This window comes from Osmerus eperlanus, chromosome 14 (assembly GCF_963692335.1).
Source record: "Osmerus eperlanus chromosome 14, fOsmEpe2.1, whole genome shotgun sequence".
In the NCBI taxonomy this organism is placed as follows: domain Eukaryota; kingdom Metazoa; phylum Chordata; class Actinopteri; order Osmeriformes; family Osmeridae; genus Osmerus; species Osmerus eperlanus.
In genome coordinates this window covers 11,505,334-11,525,289 of record NC_085031.1, presented here as the reverse complement: position 1 = coordinate 11,525,289, position 19,956 = coordinate 11,505,334, and the positions used below count along the sequence as shown (strand labels likewise).

General features: G+C 50.2%; 2 protein-coding genes and 1 non-coding gene across 5 annotated transcripts in view; all 3 read right to left on the bottom strand.

Moving 5' to 3' along the window:
* The window catches only part of htt (huntingtin), a 30,826-nt gene extending 15,080 nt beyond the window's left edge, over nucleotides 1-15,746 (bottom strand). The window contains 34 exon segments of the mRNA XM_062478192.1: nucleotides 3-23; nucleotides 26-143; nucleotides 300-328; nucleotides 331-377; nucleotides 507-730; nucleotides 2,251-2,328; nucleotides 2,486-2,596; nucleotides 2,776-3,027; nucleotides 3,164-3,375; nucleotides 3,591-3,751; nucleotides 3,930-4,075; nucleotides 4,281-4,401; nucleotides 4,582-4,728; nucleotides 4,856-4,956; nucleotides 5,125-5,188; nucleotides 5,423-5,562; nucleotides 5,701-5,798; nucleotides 6,048-6,206; nucleotides 6,389-6,526; nucleotides 6,645-6,756; nucleotides 6,890-7,005; nucleotides 7,100-7,226; nucleotides 8,040-8,213; nucleotides 8,759-9,120; nucleotides 9,236-9,313; nucleotides 9,448-9,495; nucleotides 9,748-9,952; nucleotides 10,116-10,294; nucleotides 10,491-10,771; nucleotides 10,904-10,983; nucleotides 11,506-11,565; nucleotides 11,729-11,849; nucleotides 14,106-14,189; nucleotides 15,354-15,746. Coding sequence (XP_062334176.1) covers nucleotides 3-23; nucleotides 26-143; nucleotides 300-328; nucleotides 331-377; nucleotides 507-730; nucleotides 2,251-2,328; nucleotides 2,486-2,596; nucleotides 2,776-3,027; nucleotides 3,164-3,375; nucleotides 3,591-3,751; nucleotides 3,930-4,075; nucleotides 4,281-4,401; nucleotides 4,582-4,728; nucleotides 4,856-4,956; nucleotides 5,125-5,188; nucleotides 5,423-5,562; nucleotides 5,701-5,798; nucleotides 6,048-6,206; nucleotides 6,389-6,526; nucleotides 6,645-6,756; nucleotides 6,890-7,005; nucleotides 7,100-7,226; nucleotides 8,040-8,213; nucleotides 8,759-9,120; nucleotides 9,236-9,313; nucleotides 9,448-9,495; nucleotides 9,748-9,952; nucleotides 10,116-10,294; nucleotides 10,491-10,771; nucleotides 10,904-10,983; nucleotides 11,506-11,565; nucleotides 11,729-11,849; nucleotides 14,106-14,189; nucleotides 15,354-15,451 — 4,492 coding nt within the window. The 5' untranslated portion in view covers nucleotides 15,452-15,746.
* Nucleotides 2,047-2,174, bottom strand: LOC134034435 (small Cajal body-specific RNA 14). Its single transcript, XR_009932240.1, has one exon. It is a non-coding gene; the product is annotated as a small Cajal body-specific RNA 14 (non-coding RNA).
* Nucleotides 15,747-16,192: 446 nt separating the features above from the next.
* Nucleotides 16,193-19,956, bottom strand: part of grk4 (G protein-coupled receptor kinase 4) — a 32,259-nt gene continuing 28,495 nt past the window's right edge. For all 3 annotated transcript variants that reach the window (XM_062477839.1, XM_062477838.1, XM_062477840.1), the window contains one exon: nucleotides 16,193-19,777. Coding sequence is in view for 2 of the 3 variants with exons in the window: in XM_062477838.1 (XP_062333822.1) it covers nucleotides 19,721-19,777 (57 nt within the window). In the remaining variant the exon portion in view is untranslated. The remainder of the gene's footprint in view (nucleotides 19,778-19,956) is intronic.

The following is a 19,956-nucleotide window of genomic DNA, read 5'->3' as shown; positions in this document are numbered from 1 at the left end:
GCAGTAGTTGACCCTGAGCTGACCAGCTGAGCCAGCAGGTCCAGCACCTGTCTCTGCAGGCCCACTGAGGTGCTGGTGGTGTACTGCTTCAGAGCCTTGATCACCAGAGGCTCAAACAGACGGATGTGGTTGTGGATGGCGTTCTGGGACACACACGCACACAATGGAATGAAAGCTTTTTAAAATTATTTTGTTATTGACACACACACACACAGACCCTTTCATTTTCTTTGATCCATTTCTGGCCTCTCACACCAGGCATATTATGTTATTAGGAGGGTGTGTGTGTGTGTGTGTACCTTGTCTCCTCGCTGGCGAGTGACGTTGTGATGCTGGACTTGAGCTGGTTGGACACCTTCTGCATCACATCAAACCACCTGAGGAGAGGGGGGGACACCAACATCAGGAAAACAAACCATACAGGTGTAGAGAGCAGGGTGGATCTTCTGTGTGAGTGTGTAAGTGTGGGTACGTGTGAGTGAGTGAGGTGTGTGTTGAACCCCCACCCGGAGGCGTCCTGTTCCTGCTCAGCCTGGACCATGTTGCGGAGGCTGGCGTCAGCCAGGGCCTGGGTGAAGTGTGTGTAGGGGGCCATGAAACAGTAGTGGTAGAGGCCGGGGCGCAGGCTGGACGAGCCCAGACGCAGGGCCCGGCCCTGGGAGCGGCTCGGCCCACTCAGGGCCCCCTCGTACTGGGAGGCCAGGTTGGTGCCAAACAGAGTCTTTAACAACTAGAGGGGGTTGTGGAGAGAGAGGATGGGGTGAGGAGTGAGTGTAGGGAGAGAGAAAAAAAGGCATGGGGAGAGACCGAAGGGGTGGGGGAGAAAGAGAGATAGAAGGGATGAAGAAAGAGAGAGCCAGAGAGAGAGAGAGAGCCAGAGAGAGAGAGAGAGAGAGCCAGAGAGAGAGAGAGAGAGAGCCAGAGAGAGAGAGAGAGAGAGCCAGAGAGAGCCAGAGAGAGCCAGAGAGAGCCAGAGAGAGCGAGAGAGCCAGAGAGAGGCGAGAGAGAGAGAGAGAGAGAGAGAGAGAGAGAGAGAGAGAGAGAGAGAGAGAGAGAGAGAGAGAGAGAGAGAGAGAGAGAGAGAGAGAGAGAGAGAGAGAGAGAGAGAGAGAGAGAGAGAGAGAGAGAGAGAGAGAGAGACAGCCAGAGGTACATAAGTGTTATATCTGAAATAACTTTTAACAGCAAGTCGGACTACACAGAATTAAAGCAACAGTCAGAATGGGACTACATGTCCCACTGAGCAGCGTCCTGCACGGCAGCAGTGGGGCCAGGCAGCAGTGGGACCAGGCAGCAGTGGGACCAGGCAGCAGTGGGGCCAGGCAGCAGTGGGGCCAGGCAGCAGTGGGACAGGCAGCAGTGGGGCCAGGCAGAAGTGGGACCAGGCAGCAGTGGGCCAGGCAGCAGTGGGGGCCAGGCAGCAGTGGGACCAGGCAGCAGTGGGGCCAGGCAGCAGTGGGGCCAGGCAGCAGTGGGGCCAGGCAGCAGTGGGGCCAGGCAGCAGTGGGGCCAGGCAGCAGTGGGGCCAGGCAGCAGTGGGCCAGGCAGAAGTGGGGCCAGGCAGAAGTGGGGCCAGGCAGAAGTGGGGCCAGGCAGAAGTGGGGCCAGGCAGAAGTGGGGGCCAGGGCAGCAGTGGGGCCAGGCAGCAGTGGGGCCAGGCAGCAGTGGGGCCAGCAGAAGTGGGGCCAGGCAGCAGTGGGGCCAGGCAGCAGTGGGGCCAGGCAGCAGTGGGGCCAGGCAGAAGTGGGGCCAGGCAGAAGTGGGGCCAGGCAGCAGTGGGGCCAGGCAGAAGTGGGGCCAGCAGCAGTGGGACCAGGCAGCAGTGGGGCCAGGCAGCAGTGGGGCCAGGCAGCAGTGGGACCAGGCAGCAGTGGGGCCAGGCAGCAGTGGGGCCAGGCAGAAGTGGGGCCAGGCAGCAGTGGGGCCAGGCAGAAGTGGGGCCAGGCAGCAGTGGGGCCAGGCAGCAGTGGGGCCAGGCAGCAGTGGGGCCAGGCAGCAGTGGGGCCAGGCAGAAGTGGGGGCCAGGCAGAAGTGGGGCCAGGCAGCAGTGTATGGAACCATCGCACAGGGGAACCTGAGTCTTCACAGACCCTGTCGGCAGGAACCAGCCTCTCTCTAGGTGGCGTCATGGAGGCCACAGTACACTGCTCAGTACTGCGGCACTGGTACGCCACCCCCCCCACACACACACACACACGCATGCTAGCAGGCGGGCACTCCTTTACACACACGCACACAGTTGGTACCTACCTGTTGCACGCACACCGTGGCCATGGTAGGTTCTCTGGAGAAACAGGACTTCAGGTAGCTGAGGATCTCCTCCACACACTGGCCCAACACACACACACACACACACACACAACATTACTTTACTTCTTGAGCATCACAGATCATAGTTTTCATCAACGCTTTCTGTTTTTAATCAGTAGAAAACATCAGTGAAGTGACTGGTGATGATGATGGGTGTGGGTGAGGGGGTTCAGACCTTGCCGATGTCGTGCAGCGTGGCCATCTCCAGAAGCTGGGAGAGGACGTCCAGCGTGGAGCGCAGGAACCCTCCAAACTTCTCATTGGTGCTGTGAAGGTCCAGTGTTACCTGGGAAACCAGCAAACATTTAACAAACATTTTTTGACTGAAATTAGAACAAATCACGGTACTGATTTCAATTTGAAAGAAAACATATCTCAACAACAACAAGCTTCTTGGGAAGATTGAACCAATATAGTTCTGCATGTGCGTGTGTGTGTGTATGTGTGTTCAAGGCGCGTTCTCACCTTGTAGTTGGCGTGCGTGGCCTTGAGCACGTCGTACAGCTTGAGGTAGGGGGGCAGGTGGTAGAAGCTGCCCAGGGTGCTGGACTTGTTGACGGAGGTGGAGGCGGAGCTTTCGGACGCCCGCCCCCCCGCCACCTCGCCGGCCTTCTTGGGGCTCATGGGCGTGGAGCTGGGCTCCAACGCCTCCTTCTCCTTGCCCTTCCGCCGGATGGGGCTGAGCGACGGGGTGTTGGCCAGGGAGGGGAGGGTGGCCTGTGTACACACACACACACACACACACACACACAGACACAGACACTCTCTTATCTCGACATATCGCCATGTTAACACATTGTTACCATTATCGAAGCATGCCAAGCTCAAATCCATCCCATAACCAGCAGGTTACCTTGACGGCGGGGCCCGGCGGCGTGTCGTCCAGCACGTGGGCGCAGATGTTGAGGATCTTGAGGAGGTGTGAGAAGAGGTGCTCCACCAGGGCCACCAGGGGCCGCTCTCCCAGGGCCGCCCAGGGCTCCTCCACCTTCCCGGGCGCAGCGGGGGCGGGGCTGCCCTCCTCCTCCCCGGCCCAGGGGCTGCGCATGCACTTGGGTGCGGCCGCTGGAGAGGGGAGGGGGTGGGAGGGCAGGTGCTGGATCAATGTTGTGATGGAGGCTGTTTTTGTTTGGGGCGCGTGTTTGGGTTTTGTGTATGTTCTTTGTCTTTGTGAAAATCTGTGTGTGTGTGTGTGTGAGTATGTCTGTATGCGAGTGGGTGTGTGCATGTATGTGTGTGCATCTGTCTGTGTGTGTGTGTGTGTGTGCTCACGTGTCTACCTGCGAGCAGGTTGCCGGCCAGCAGCATGGCGTCCTGGTGGGCCGACAGGTCGAGGGGGAACCAGGCGGAGGAGAGGAGAGAGAGGACCATGTTGGCCATGCCCACTGTCAGGGTCCTCCTGCCCTCCTCCACCACGTTACCCACACCTGGCTGGGACAAGCTGGGGGAGGGAGGGAAGGAGGGAAGGATAGACAGAGAGACCGAGAGAAAGAGTCATTTTAAGTTCTATTTAAAAGCGTCTCCAAATGGTGTTTCTGCGTTTCTCAGTGTTCTTGAGCCCGTGATCTTTCTCACATGTGAGCGTGTGTCTCTGCGTGCATTAGCGTGTGTGTGTGTACCTGAGCGCCCTGCCCCGGCTGCGGCTCAGGCTGGAGCGTGACGAGTGGCTGACGGAGGAGCTGACGTAGCCGCAGTGCCAGCCCGTGCTCCAGCTGCATGCTGGGAAGTTGGAGGTGAGCAGGCACAAGGCCTCGCAGCAGCCAAACTACACACATACACAAACAAGACACACACACACACACACACAATTCCTCTCATTACAATATGTAAAGAAATCAAGAAATATGAATTCATATATAATTCAACTGAGAAAGGGAAGCAGCTGTGTGTGTGTGTGTGTGTGTGTGTGTGTGTGTGTGTGTGTGTGTGTGTGTGTGTGTGTGTGTGTGTGTGTGTGTGTGTGGGCTCACAGTCAGGGCCCTGGAGGAGGAGGAGGTGAGGGCGTGGGACACAGCGGTGATGACTCTGGACAGGTTGTTCTCCACCGTCACGTCAGACACACTCTGGGACAGGTTGTAGCCTCGATACGTCCTGGAGCACACAGCACACCACATCAGACTGAGTGTGTGTGTGTGTGAGCATGTGTACATTTAGTCATTTAGCAGACGCTCTTATCCAGAGCGACTTACAGTAAGTACAGGGACATTCTCCCTGAGGCAAGTAGGGTGAAGTGCCTTGCCCAAGGTGTTTGTGAGTGTGTGTGTGTGCTACCTGGTGATGGTGCTGACGGTGAACTGGGAGGGGGGCTGGGTCTCGTGCATGAGCAGCTGGAGGTAGACGCTGCTCTGGTCCCGGGCTATGGCCACCACAGGGTCAGTCTGGCCCTGGTCACAGTCATAGAACAGCCTGGACACCAACCTGGGGGGAGGAGGGTGGGGGCAGAACTCGTTGACATCAATTATCCCAATAAAACGGCACAAGAGAGAGAAAGTGAGTGAGTGTGTGTGTGTGCGTGCGTGTGTGTGAGAGGAGGGTTGGGGGCTACCTGCTGACAGTGGAGGCAGCCACGTGTCGCACCCTGGGGTCGTCATCCCCCAGCAGGTGGATGACCACGTCGTTCAGCACCCTCTCCTGCAGACGCAGGCACTGTGGAGGGAGGGAGGGAGGGAGGTGGTTGAACAGCAGATGAAGACATATATTCAATCCCTTATTTCTTACATCTTCTGTGCATGAATTCATGTTTACATATTTGCTACAATAAACATTTGCAACAATGTGAAGGTTTCGCAATTTATCGTTCTCCAAGGTTCTCACCCCAGTGTAGTGATGCTCCCCTTTGTGCAATTTCTCAGTTTTCCTCTCCAGGAAATTCACTAACCTGTGAACGACAAACTTCTTACTACCTTATATTAACAGTGGGCAAAATACTGATTCCAAAGGTCAGAAAACTGAAAATAGAGGATTCCCCCAGATCTGGATTAAAAGGGATTCCCCTTTTAATCCAGACTGCCATGAATCTAATCTTAATCTCTCAATCAATACTGTATATGTACAAAAGACACAAAAGTGTTCTAGAACGTTCATGTTTCATGTTGGCGGGGGGCTGGCTAACCGGAAGTCCATCTCCGCCAGGGTCTCCAGGAGTTCCGTCCTGACCAGCCAATAGGAGCAGTCCTTCAGGGTCAGGAGGTCGATGAGCAGCTGCAGGCCCAGCTCACTCAGAGTGCTGCTGCAGAGGGTCATGATGCAGTGCTGAAACACACACACACACACAGTACACACACACACACACACAACAGTATCAACACCTACTACAACTGTAGAATCTTGTAGATATTTTTGTGTGTGTACACACACACACACACACACACACACACACACACAACTTACCCTGACTGCAGAACAGGCCATCTTGCAAGTAACGGAGGACTCATCCTTCAGAGTTTTCTGGAGCACAGGCACCAGGTCCACCAGGGACAGAGGGTTACCTGGACGACACAGCAGGGATGAGGACAAAGAAGAAAAGAAACAAGTAGAAAACGGCCGTTCAAGGAAAGTTCAATTTTTTACAAAGGCACCCAACCATCCAAACACATTCTCTCATTGTATGTCCCCTCTCTCTCCCTCTCCCTCTCCCTCTCCCCCTCCCTCTCTCTCTCTCTCTCTCCCTCACTCTGTCTGTCTGTCTGTCTGTCTGTCTCTCCCTCTCTCTCCCTCTCTCTCTCTCTCTCTCTCACCAGTTGTGCTGTGTACGCTGGCCAGCCAGCTGTGGATGTTGAAGCGTGTCTTGGTGAGGGCTGCCTGGATGAGGGCCCCACACAGGATGGCGGTGGCCCCTCGGATCTGGGGGTCCCCGTGGGCCCCCAGGCCCAGCACGTCACTGATGTACTGCTGCTCTGTAGGGGGGGAGCAGGGGAGAGCGAGGGGTGAGAGGGGGGGGGTGTAGGTCCTCATCTGTCTGCATGAAATTTACATGTGTGTGTGTGTGTGTGTGTCTGTATTTAGGTGTTCATATTCATGTGTCGATGTTTGTGAGTGAATCTGGGGATGTTCGTGAGTGTGTGGTGTGTGTCCTCACCCCCCACAGGGGTGCCGTCCAGCGGCTCCAGGTACAGGGTGTTGAAGAAGGCCTCGGGGTGCAGCGCCACGGCCGCGCCCATGCAGCTGACGGCCAGCGCCTTCACACTCACACGCACCTCCTTGTCTGGGACTAGACCTGCGAGAGCACACACACACACACCACACAGGTCAGATCCACGGGTCACACACACACACACACACACACACACTCTGGCGGTCCACAGGACCGGAGGTGGTGGTCAGAGCTCCCTCACCGTTCTTCTGTCCAGTCAGGAGGAAGGAGGCGGCGAGCAGCCGAGTGCAGTGCACCAGTGGCTCCGCCCCCTGGTCTGTGTAGTGGCCAATGGGGCCCTTGATTCTCGACGGCTGAGAAAGGAGGAGGCACGCACAAAAGAGTGAGTGAGCGCGCGATGGGGCGAGCGCGCGATGGGGCGAGCGCGCGATGGGGCGAGCGCGCGATGGGGCGAGCGCGCGATGGAGCGAGCGTGCAAGCACCTACCTTGTGGTCTGGCTCGGGCTCCAGCGCCTCCTCGGTGGGGGTGAAGTGGTCCACGCTGCTGTCAGACGCCTGCCTGTTGTGACCTCTGCCCTCCAGCAGGTGGGGCTTACTCAGAGCTGGGGGAGGGGGGAAGACAACAGTAAAGCACAACAACAACAACAACAGCTTCTTCTTAGCGTTGGTTGTTGTTAAGGGGTGGGAGGGGCGTACCCAGGGCGGACTGGGAGAAGGGCTGTGTGTGTTCCTCCAGGGAGGAAGGGCCGGTCCCCTCCTCTTCCTCGTCCTGCAGCGTTCCAATCTGCATCCCTGAGTACTGGCTCTCACTGCCGTCCAGGACCTGGGGAGGGCACGCACACGCACGCACACACACACGCACGCAAACACACGCACGCACGCACACGCACACGCACGCACACACACGCACGCACACGCACACGCACACGCATACACACACACACACACCACCTTCAAACCTCTACTGTCACAAAGAAGCGATATGCATATGCATGAACAGCAGGGGATCATCCGTACGGACTGAGACTGGAGCCCAGCCCGACACTTCAGTATCAGAGGGCTGTCTCTCCTCTGTGTCACCAGACATGACCCTGGCCAGCTCCCACTCTCCTTCCCCGTGGAGGGGCCATGCTGCCGGGTGACGGGCTGACAGACAGGTACGTCCGGGGTACCAGCCAAGTAGGTTTAGCGGCCTGTGAAGCGCACCAATAAACAATAAACAAGCGCCATGCTTGTCCTCGTTCCCTGGGTTCAAAGGACGAGGAGACGGGATTGGTCAGGAGAGAGGGAGGGTCGACCGCAGTATGTTTAGGGGTTGAGAGCGATCCTGCGATCATCCCAGATCTCCAGAGATCCACAGAGATGTCTGTTGCCCCCAGACAGGCTGAGGCGGGGGGGGGGGGGGGGGGGGTTAGGTTTAGCTGACAGACCTTCGCATCGGTGACGTTACGAGAAGGTCGGGGGCAGTCACGTGCATGGGTCAGTTCAAAGGTCAAGCTGACAGACGGGCGAACGAAACAGCGAGGGTAAAAAATTTGTGGGGGCGGTTCACGGCAAAGCACGCAGGCAGGCAAGCCCCACCCCTCCCCCACCGAAAAAAACAAAACAGAAACAAAAAGACATCCAATCAGCTGACCTTGTCGCTGCCGCTAGTGGAGGAGGAGACAACAGAGCAGCAGGAGGAGGAGACGGCCGACGTGGAGGAGGAGGAGCCGGCTGAGGACGTGTCGCTGTCGCTGTCGTCCGGCCCCTCGGTGGAAGTAGGAGAGCTCGGAGACCGCAGGGTCGCCCGTGGCGACGGCAAACGAGACTGCGACGGAGCGCGTGAAGGGGGAGGGAACTGGGAGTTAGAAGGGGGGTGGGGGGGGGGAGGTCGGGGCAGACCACAGTAAAAAGGATTTCGTCCAATCGGGACGTTTGTCTCCACGTTAGTTCCGACTGGGACCGGACGACACCCCAGACTCAAGCCCCAAACTACTGTCATGGAGCCCACAGCAGCCGTGCTGATCCAGCCATGCTGGCTCCACAATGAGGAGCACGTGAGGAACACTCAACCACCCAGAACTGGCCGATATGGAGACAAGTAACTATGGCCTCTGAACCCAACACCAAGAGGTGTGGCACTGGGACAACCCTGTGCTCAGCAGGATTCCCTCTTAATAACCTTCATGCCACAGGGCTAGACTACAGCCCTGTCCTCAGGTGTCATGTAAAGGGCACTGACAGGACTCGGCATCGCTCACTCGTTCAACTGATCAAGTACAGTGCTGTGCCCAAAAAAAGTATTAGGCACAGTACAGTACATTCTACAAAATCCTCGTTCGCACCGACACACCCACACACACACACTCTCACCAGCTCTGCAACATCGGAGGGTGTGACGGCAGAGTCGGGTCCTTCTGTGGTGGTCTGGGAGGAGTCGCTGGGCGGGAGCGAGCGGTCGTTAGGACCCAGCGGAGCGTCCAGCGGTCCGTCGGGCGTGGCGTTCTCCGGCGTGGTGTAGTCGGCCGTCTCCGGGGTGGCGTTGGCCCCGCCGCTGGAGCTCCGGCTCAGCATGTCCTCCTCGTTGGGCGACTCCGGAGTCTCCGCCCCCTCTCCCAGAGCCCCGCCCCCTTGCTCGGAGGAGGCGCTGAGGTCGACGGAGTCGCTGGGCTGCAGTGCATGCTGGGAGGAGCGCGGCTGTTCCGTGATGATGTCTACCTGGGCGGTCCCCTCAGCTGTGGGGCGTAAACACACAGTTAACAACAATCGACATAAACATGCCTGGTTTAGTAACTGTGGTAAAGGTTTGTTTTTAAGTTGGGCGGGGGGGGGGGGTGTCCCATCTCTAACCTGAGAATGCTCCGGCCGTGCCCTCCGCCCTCTCAGGGTCCTCCTCTAAGCCCTCCTCCTCCCCTGACAGCAGCTTGCCTGGAAAAGGGGGAAGGGAAGGTCATAGGGTTTCTCACTGTTGTACAACTCTGTTGTAATCTACTGAAAGAAACGTGATTACCTGACCACATGAGTAGGGAAAGAGGGGAGAAAAGAGAGAAAGAGAGAATCACCTTTCTGTTTCCTGAGGACGAGTGGACTGCAGGAAGACCCTCCCCCAGCTGGACACGACAGGAAATAGAAACAGGAAGTGAAGAGGGGAGAAAGCAGCGAAGCCCTGAGGGAAACCCTCCAGATTCACACAGGACGAACCAGGAAATCAGTTAGTGGAACGGAGAATGAGGAAAAGTTAATAGGACGGGAGAAGTATTCGAAAGACCAATCAGAAACCTAACAGCAAACCGGGCCTGTCGAACCAGCTTACAGTGACCAACGGCAACGCTCCGAAAGCCGGACTTGAAAAGGGTGGTTACCGATGAACTCGAGGATGCTCCCGGAGCGCCCGCGGCTCTCGGCGTCCTGGCGGAACACGCTGGCGTGCGGCATGCTGCCGGCCGTGATGAGCATGTGCAGGAGCTCGGGGGGCGGGGTCCTGAACACCTGCTGCAGCAGCTCCAGAGCGGCCGTGACCACATTGTGGTCCCTGTGCTGTGTGTAGTGGAGGGTCAGCTCGTACACCTGCCACACACACACACACACACACACACACACACACACTTAGCGACACACAGGACCAGTTGCATACAAGACGGCAAATATCCCAATGACTAGACATACGTGTTCTAATATACTTGCTTGAACACCTGGCAAGCAAACACGCACACACGACACACACACTCGCCTGCAGCAGCTGCTCTGGTGTGGGCTGGATGTCGGCCTCCTTCCTCATGAGCCCGAAGCTGCCCTTGAGGCTGGTGGTGTTGACCTGCTGCTGGAGCAGGGGCATCAGGTAGCGCAGGGTCAACAGCACCCCCAGGATCACGTGGTTGGCCCGCTCCTCATCCACAGGCACCAGCAGGCCTGGACGCAGTTTGTGCTCAACTGTGACAACAGGCCGAGCAGTGTGTGTGTGTGTGTGTGTGTGGATGTGTGTGTCTGTGAGTGTATACGTGTATGCACTATTTGTGCGTGTTTCGCGTGTGTATTTTACAGTCAACCAAGGGCTGTGTGTGTGCGTCTGTGTGGAGTATGTGTGAGTGTGTGGTGTGTGTCTCACCCAGCAGCACGTTGAGCAGCCAGGTGTAGAAGTAGGTGGCGCGGCGGGAGTGCTGGCACACGCTGACGGCAGAGCTGGCCGCCGTGCGCCGGATGGTGGGCGAGCTGGACTTGAGGTTGGCCACCAACGACTTCAGCAGCACCTTGACCTCGCCGTCGTTGGCGAAGTGGCCGAGGGCTCCCAGGATCTTGGGGACGGCGGCCGCCAGCGTCTCCTGCACGGTCTCCTCCTGCCGCTTGGTGATCCTGGTCAGACACGGCAACAGGTTCACCAGGTAGGGTCTGGGGAGGGAGGGAGGGAGGGAGGGAGAAAAAAGAACAAGATATTAGATGCATGAGAGCTGAAGATTCAAACTCTGAACACTTAACTGAAATGCTCTCCCAGGTGTGTGTGTGTGTGTGTGCACGTCCTACCTGCATTTCTGTGGCCTGATGAGGTGAGCGAGCTCAGCGAACCTCCAGAGGGCCGCCCTCAGGCTCCGGGAGGCACCATTCTACACACACACGCACACACACGCACACACACGCACACACACACACACACACAATCATCACCACCAATACCATATTCACAACGATAATTTATTGTACCATCATATATTGTTATACCAGTTTCAAATCTTTCAGTCAAAGAACAATTCTCAACCTCTAACCATCCTTGTACCCACAATACCATCGCCCCCAACTCATCAGTCTTAATGGTACAACAGGTATGTCTTTTATAAGTAAAAGAAGGAGAACAAATGAAAGGTTTTGTGAACAATAAACATGATGCGTAAGCTAATGATAACCTCTGACAGTTGTGTGCCAGTGGAACATTAAGTTGTCATTTTTGGAGCGTGCAGCTACTTTCCAGCCAATCATGTTCCACCCATTCGCCTTCAGCGAGGCGGGCCTTCCTCCTTGGTTCATTTTGTGAAACCACTGTCAATCAAACTTGAGCTGGAGGAAAGCAGGGAATTTCAGACAAGAATTGGGGGAAATTTTTCTCTCATTTGACAAAACAGCCAGTGTACCTTTTTAATCTCTTTGTACAGTTCCAGCTGCAGCCGAGGAAGGTTGGAGTCCATCAACGCCTGGAGGGGAGAGAAACGACCGGAACATTTACCACATCGCTGGGTTTCATCCAGAAAGTAAAGAGAAACAAATGAAGGAAGACGGGTTCTCTGTCGGTTTGACTGACAGACAGGAGGTTAAAGAGGAGCGAGCGGACACGGAGGTTGGGGGCGGGGTCCTCACTTTGATGATTTTATTCAGGCACTCGTCGGCCACCATACGGACGTCCGACTCGCGGTCGTCGCTGCACAGCAGGAACATCTCCATGGCAATGCCCAGCAGCTTCTGGAACTCCGGAGACGTTCTGATCCCAGGACCATAGGAACAAAGAGGGGGTGGGGGCACAGTCATTACACACACACACATTCTCTAACAGTACATGCCACAGTAACTGTCAACCTTACATGAATAGCCTATGGCTATGAATAATATCAGTATGATGAATGTGGTTCAGCATAGTGTAACACAGGCCTCGCAGGCATTGACTGTTTCTGTGAAGGTAGTGTTAGGATCATCGTTTGCATTCTGCACCTGCTATCGGCTGACATTTCTAGAATAAATGAGGACTTGACAAGATAACAGAAACACGTGGGTTATCTCGTAGTTGAGAGGAAAGTGCTGTTCTGCTTCTGCTTGACGCCAAGACTCGTCAAGCCATTGCAGTTACAAGCACAGTCTTCACAATTATAGCTAAGCCCTCATTAATGACTGTGCCACAGCTTAGTTTGCGACAACAGGCCTTGCTAATCTGGAACATCCTATTGTGTGTGTGTGTGTGCAGGGCTCCAGACTAACTTGTTGCCTTGGTTGCACTGGTGCGCCTAACTTTTTTTATTTAGGTGCACCAGCACAAAATTTAGGTGCACCCAAATTTTTCCTTGCGTCGCCACAATTTCAAGGTCACCTTTTTATCACGCTCCATATACATTCATATATATTATGTAAATGATCTTAAACAAGAATAAGGTGTAGGTAAATATTTTTTTTATTTGAAGCACAATCATACTGTATATATATATAAAAAAAAATCTTTTAAGTGCTTCACTGAGCTACCAAACTAAAACATTTTAAGCAAAATAAAACATTTCAAAATAGAAAGTGCTACAGTTTAAAAGTGCTTCCCTGAACTGAGACCTAACATTTCATGGCTCAAAGTCTTATAGCGGGTCCCACCTTGCTGTCGCATGCCCTTCAGATGGCCAACACCTGTAATTTGGCCTTCTTGCCCTATGGCCTTGGCTAAATCATCTTGCCACACTCTCCCTAACATCAAAATCCTAGCTCCATGGGTTAGCTCCATGGCCCAGCTTCGTAACTCAGGGGTCCGCAATTCATTTTTACAAGGGGCCACATGAGAAACCTGAAATGTGTTGGAGGGCCTCATCAATTTGCTCACTATTCATTTTCTCCCATTGTAAAAAGCAGTAAAGTATATATTTTGATTAGCTGCTACTGGTTATCAGAAGAATAAGGATATTCTGTAAATATTTATATAAATATTTTAGATTTTGGTGTAGGTCAAATAGGAAAGATTATAGAAGTAATAAACAGTATAAACAACAACAACAGTGTTTCATTTTATTTGTAACCAGTTAATCTTCACAAACACTGAAAAGTTGTTTTGCAGTATGTTAAAGATGTGGAATTGATCAACTTTATACAAAAAGCAATACGTTTTTTCAGTTCATTTTGTTCTGTGAGAGAAATCCACTGGGCTTGAACAAGTGCATCGAAATCTGTCTGAATGTCTGAGGTGGATATGCGAAGGACAGCTGACAGGTAATGATCAGGGTCTGCAGTTCAACTAGCAAACCATCAGCCCGCGGCCACTGAATCAGTCAAGTTCTTATTATGTCCGCGTTAGTTTTTTTCTTCACATCTTTCACTTTGACCTCAGTAAACAGATACTTAGAAGTCCATGTCTTGTTAAAAGTTAATCAGTGGCAAAGTTTTTCATTTTCGAGGGCTAACCAACAGCTAACTCTCCTGTCGGTGAGGTTGCGCAAGCGCACATATGTAATACGCCTGATCACTGTAGTCTTTCAGGACTACATATTTACTACCGCTCAACACATTTATTTATTTAAAAATTTTGATTTACCTCACGTGGGCCGGATTGAGACAGCCTGTGGCCGGTTATGGCCCGCGGGCCATACAATGCCCAGGTCTGCTAAACTGACTCTCTGGTCCTCAGGTCGTAATTTCAATCACACAGCATGGAGCTACAGGAATATCTGGACCACAGCCAATCAGAGGCAAAGACCCGCCCCATCTCTGTCTCTGATTGGTTTAGACCACGATATGATCCAACCATGAGTGTCAGTTCCGTCTTAGGATAACAAACGCTTCGTTTGTGGAGAGACAGCGGATGCAAGGAGGTGAGGTGCGACCTAGGAAAAAATTTAGTCGCACCCGTACACATTTTGGTCGCATAGTGCAACCAAATTGGTCGCACTCTAGAGCCCTGGTGTGTGTGTGTGTGTGTGTGTAATTCACTGGTCCCTATTACACACTCTCTGATGACTGACCCGTTTGTGTGTGTGTGTGTGTTAGGGCCTACCTCAGAGACTGAGCCACAATGTTCTCACATATGGTCAGGCAATGTGTGACCCTGTCCTTCTTGGTGGTGGCCAGCTCCTTCTTCCTGCAGAAGAAAAATACAGGCATTTATATTTGATATGATACATTATATGGTGCATGGGTTGGGGTTATAAAGGAAGAATACACAGGAGGTGTACAGGAAGACGGAAGGGAATGACTTTATAGACGCAGGGAACAACAATAAATGTCTAATTACTCGGCTTTCGAAAACACCATTCGTGTGGACATTGGCTGTCAGTGTGAGAAGGCATCTCTGGGGTCGTTTGATAACAGCGTAACCCCGGACACAAACATGGATGCTGAGGTGATGACCCTGCCTCATCTTCTACCTTGTACACCTGGACCAGCCAATGGAAACAAGGACATGTAGCTGCAACCAAAGGCTGAGCCAATAAACCTTGCTGAGTTGAACAGAGGAGAAAGCAGGTGTGTGTGGGCGTGGTGTGTGTGTGTGTGTGTGTGTGTGTGTGTGTGTGTGTGTGTGTGTGTGTGTGTGTGTGTGTGTGTGTGTGTGTCCTAGCCTGAAGAAATCACTGGTCATACAATGTAACATTGCAACACTATGTAATTGCTTGAGCAGCTGAAAGGACCTTGCTTATTAAACACTGTGCGAACACTTATACAGATAATTCAAGTACTTTTCTACTACAATTTCTAGTAGTATAATGTATAATGTAGCATAATGTAGAGATGAACAGGCTAAACCGTCATTAAAAAGTTATCTAGTGCTGTCAACAATCATTCATGCATCTCTAATTTGGGCTCGTCTTTTCGGGCTTGTGGTGCTAACTTGTCTTGTTGCCTTAATCCTTACAAAGATTATAAAAGCAGATGCGTTGTACTGTAAAAATGTTTTCCCCAATAGCTAAACAAATACTTTAGCTACTCAATGGCGCTTTGATTAGCTTCTCTCTGTTTTGACAGGTGCATGTGTTTTAACATGACAGGGGTGCATTACTAGAAAGGCAGTAGCAGCATCCTGGCTGGATGACATGCTTGTATAGTTAGCTAACTTGCAAGCTAAACATCCTTCTACGTTCTGTCTTGATTCACGAGCATCTCTTGTCTCGCTCTCGGAAGGTAGCTAGCTGTCAGCAAGCTAGCAGGCTTGCGTTAGCTAACTAACCATCCATATTGACTGATCGCTAGCATGTTTACCATGAACATTTTGCACACACAACTATCGAAGGCAAAAACATAGACTTACTGTTTTTGGACAAGCTCTTCGGCTGTTGGGGGCCCCTGTTGTTGCTGGAATGACTTGAGAGACTCAAAGGCCTTCATTAGCTTCTCCATGGTGGCCATTTTAACGGCAGTAGCTAGCTTAGCAGGCTAATATTTACAAATTGAGCTAGCACAATCGACTACGGGGGCAAAACAGCGAACGCACGGGGAAGCAAGCAGTGCGTAGCTGGACGAGCGTGTAGGCGCTGCTCGCGACAGCTACGACCGCCTATCCACCTTCCCTTTTACTACACTATATTTCGTATTTCTTCACAACATTGACTGTAAATGGACGGGTTGTTGATTGACATACCAGCCTACGATAAAAAACCATCCCTAATGTGTCCCGACAATCTCACAAGGAAGGAAGTGACAGCAGTGGCAGCTTGAGAAGGGTGGAGCAAACGGGTGCCCAGTAGCCAATCATAAGAATACGATGTTTTGATTGACAGTACATCGACAAATAAGCCTACGCGAAAGTGTTTTGTCTGCAACGATTGGTTGTCAAGAGCAGCGTTTTTTATTGAGAATCAAAGGGACGGAATTTCTGCGCGATCAGATCGGTAAATCATCTGCAGCACGGTTTGCCTGCCCGTCCCCGTATCCAGTTTGGAATGATGGTTTTAAAACGGTGTATATCGTTGCAATCAACCCGGTGCCTTACTGGTTGAATCATGTTATTGCAGAGTGTGTCTAGGGGGATGACGTCGTGCATGAAATACTGGAAAAACACCTGCATGACAGACACATGCAAACACACCCACGGGTTGTCTCTCACACACTCACACACATAATTCAAAGAATTTTCCTGAACATAATATGTGATTTTTATTTATTTATTAAACTGCAAACATTAATCAGATGTACTTGTAATCGGTCATAAAAATTATATATAGAACAAAAGAGTCGGGGAGTCAAGTTTGTTTTTTATACAAACGGCAGTGTATTATTTCATAATTACAAATGTCAGATATGGTACAACACCCAGTGATACAACTTGTACAAGAATTACATTGACTGCAGTGGTTGAACAACATGACTGTACATAAAAAAATAAAAAAATAAAAAAATGAAATAAAAAACAGCCTAATAAGTCACCCGGTCACCTTGAGTTGCTAAAGGTCTCTTCATCTACCAGATACGGTATGGTTAGATGTGAAGACCGTGTAAGTCAAGAAACCTGAAGTTTATAACCAAGACATGCTTGAGTCAAACATAAGTATTTCTTTAAAACAGGCATTACAATGCACTTGGTGCGGACATTCAAAACTGTTTGAGCTGTAAGTTCCTCTTCAGCCGCATTTAGGACCTCTCAGAAATGGAAGGGTAGAGAGGGGAAAAACCAAAGCAAAACAAACGTGAGTAATTGGCACATAAACTGTATGTTGGTAAAAGGTCTTCAGTTAAAATGTCACATCATAAAAATAACAATAAAAATATCATTTTTTTTATTTGATGACATGGTTGGCATTGTCGGCAACAAGGTACATCAAGACAGTTGCTATTGTCATTGTTAGAACACTCTATAGTGCAATGATACTAAACATCTGTTTACTGCTATAATGGCAAACCTTTCCCGGAGTGTGTGACAGTGTGTGAGCATGTCTGTGTGTGAGTGCATGTGCGTTTGTAGGCGGGTTGCCACTTTTAAAGAGCTTCCAGCTTTAGAAGTCCATCATGTACATGGTCTTTGAGGCTATAAGAACAAGACTAGACATAACGAGAGGAAGTGGCTTCGTAACGGCCTGCAAGTAACACTGAAGAAAAGGAAGTGGAGAAACACCAAGCCATTGACCAGAGCAAGCTTAGCTACTATTTCACCCCCCTAATGTGGCTAAAGAACGTGCTGTAGAGGGGGCATCTATTAGAGCGTAGCAGGCTTTCCACCATGTGAGGGCAAACGGGAACCAGAGAAAAATCTGCGTACTGTGAGATATACAATGACTGGGTACATATGGATAAAAGTGATGTAGGATCCTACTGACATAATATGACTATTTGAGGACGGCAAAAAAAAGCTAATTCTATCTTCAGTTTGGATTATTTACCCAGATTCTGATTGATTGTTTACATCGAAGAGCAGTGGTCCATCATTGACGGCATCACAAAAGGATGACCAAAATTCTGGAGTACAGCACTGTGTCATGAAAGTCAAACCTCAAATTGATAACCAGATTGTCCATTAAAGGGTTCAACGGGGTCATGGTGACAGTATGATTTGCACGCATAACAAGAAGAAACAGATTCAACGTAAGTATTTCACAGCATTAAAAAGTAGGATTACACTGGTGACTAGTATTCCCTGGAAAGAAAAAAAGACAACAAAAACAAAGATGGATGACAAAAGTTGACCTTAGTGACACTTGTGACACGGTGACTAAATGTACAGGTCACCGCCATAACAGGATGAAGTGGAAGGGATGTTTCCTATAGCATGACAAAAGCACACAAAAAAACGTGACCCTGTGAGTCTTTAGATTTCCTGTACATTGGGGATCATATATACTGTATATTATATATAGTTAGAATTTTTTTTCCACACATAACACATCTCAAGTCATTCCTATGAGAAGAGCAAGAGGGACAAACAAGACATGGTAGAGTCAATGATGCAAGTCCGTATGCAAGTCTCTCTTCCTTAGTCAGTGTCAGTCTGCCACTTTCAACTAGGGAAAGCCACTGACAATGTAGACAGGACATGTAGTTAAAACCATACCATGGGCTGCCAGAGTTAAAACATTAAAATAAAGAAGTATTGAAGTGAATGAGGGAACTGCCTTGGCGTTATTGACAGATGGTACTTTGCGACGGGTGACAAAGAAATTCTGAAACATAATTCAGATCCATAGTTTTATCCGATGAAAGTCGTTGTTGCAAGTTCTGATTCAAGCTATTTTGTCTTCAAGAGGAAGCCAGTCTGAATTGAAATGTCAGTTTCTGATACTGTATATCAAGTTCATCGTCATTTTTATCTTCATCGCTTAAGGCCTCCAATTTACTCTACACACTCCTATCTTCTTTCTTTTTTGCTTCCTTTCTCTTTCTGAAAATGTGGAATGTTGATTGCAAGTGATGAGGCATTTCAGGTAATGAGCGCTTTCAACTATAACGTCATGTGTTCACACCAAGCAAACAATGTTGTTGAAATGTGAAATAGTGAGTTCAATCAAAGAAGATTGGAGAAGGATGTATTGCAAGAAAACCTCCTGAGTGAAGGATGCAGGAGACTTTCCTCATGGTGCTTTCCCAGTGGATACACAATCCCATTTGGAATGAAGCACTGGATTCTGAGAACGCTCTCTGAGTGTCTGAGCTTAACAGAGACTAGTGGATTCTAGGAATGACAATGATACAAAGTCTATTCCATATCTAGCCTACTTTAAATATCCCTTTGTGAGTGAAAAATATATCTAATTTAATTTGGATTCTCTGAGACCTTTTATAGTATTCTTCCTTTTTCACTTGCCAAATATGAGATTGATTCGAGTATAGATTCAATATATAAAATTAATCAATTATGTCACTGCTGGATAGTAACAAGTATTAATAAAATGGCTGTCACTCGCCCTTACTCCATTTAACAACACCAATGGTAGGCAAACCAGTCCAATCCAGAATGTTACCAGGGCACCAAGAAAGGAACAGGAATTACTGTGGGACCCAATTCCAAATCAAACCAGAGACCCTTATACACTGGCCTAGCACACTTAGAGTGAAGGGCAACTTAGCAGACTTCACAATATTGTGACAGAGCAGACAACTTCTATTTTGTGCAATGCTTTGTACACTTGTGCAGTCTTCATTAATATGGACAGGGTCTTTGGAGTTTAGGTGGAAGGGTTTGGTTTGGAACTGGGTGTACATGACATAATGATATTAGAATCTGACGCTGGGAAAAGCACTTGACATAAAAAAGAAAAGAAAGAGACTTTATGCTACATCGAGAAAATCAAAATACTAGCTTTACTGTGCTTCTTAAAAAAAACTAGAAAAAAAAAGACAAAAAAAAGCAATCCTCAATACTCGTTTTCCATAATCATTCTAAAGAAAAGAAAAAATACATGTTATGTATGCATTCAAGTGGTACTTATATGGCTTTTTTGTACAATACAACCTTTAGTGAAAATATACATCTAGACATAATTCAAGTACAAATGTACAAAATCTTTAAACTCATACTTTTTCTTTTAATTATAATACACTTTTAATACATCTCATAAATACAGGTCAACATTCATCGAGTTCGTAAGATCTGCGCTCTTGATGGGCGGCGACTGTTGCCGTGGGGCGGAGGGGTGGGACGGGGTGTTGGTGAGGGGGAGGGGTGAGATGGGGGAAGGGGGGAGTGGTTTAGAGGTGAGCGGGATCATCTGTCTCTTCCTCGCTGTAGCCACTTTTAAAGCAGACCTGGAAACAGCCAGAACATACGGTTATAAGTGCTGCTCTGTGACCTTTTGCATCTCACCAACTAACTCCGGATCAGGGACATGTTATTTTATTCAAAGACACGTTACGTTATACCTATTTCCCAACTGGTCTAGGATCAGACAAATGGGAATCACAAGACATTTAAGAGACGTATAGTA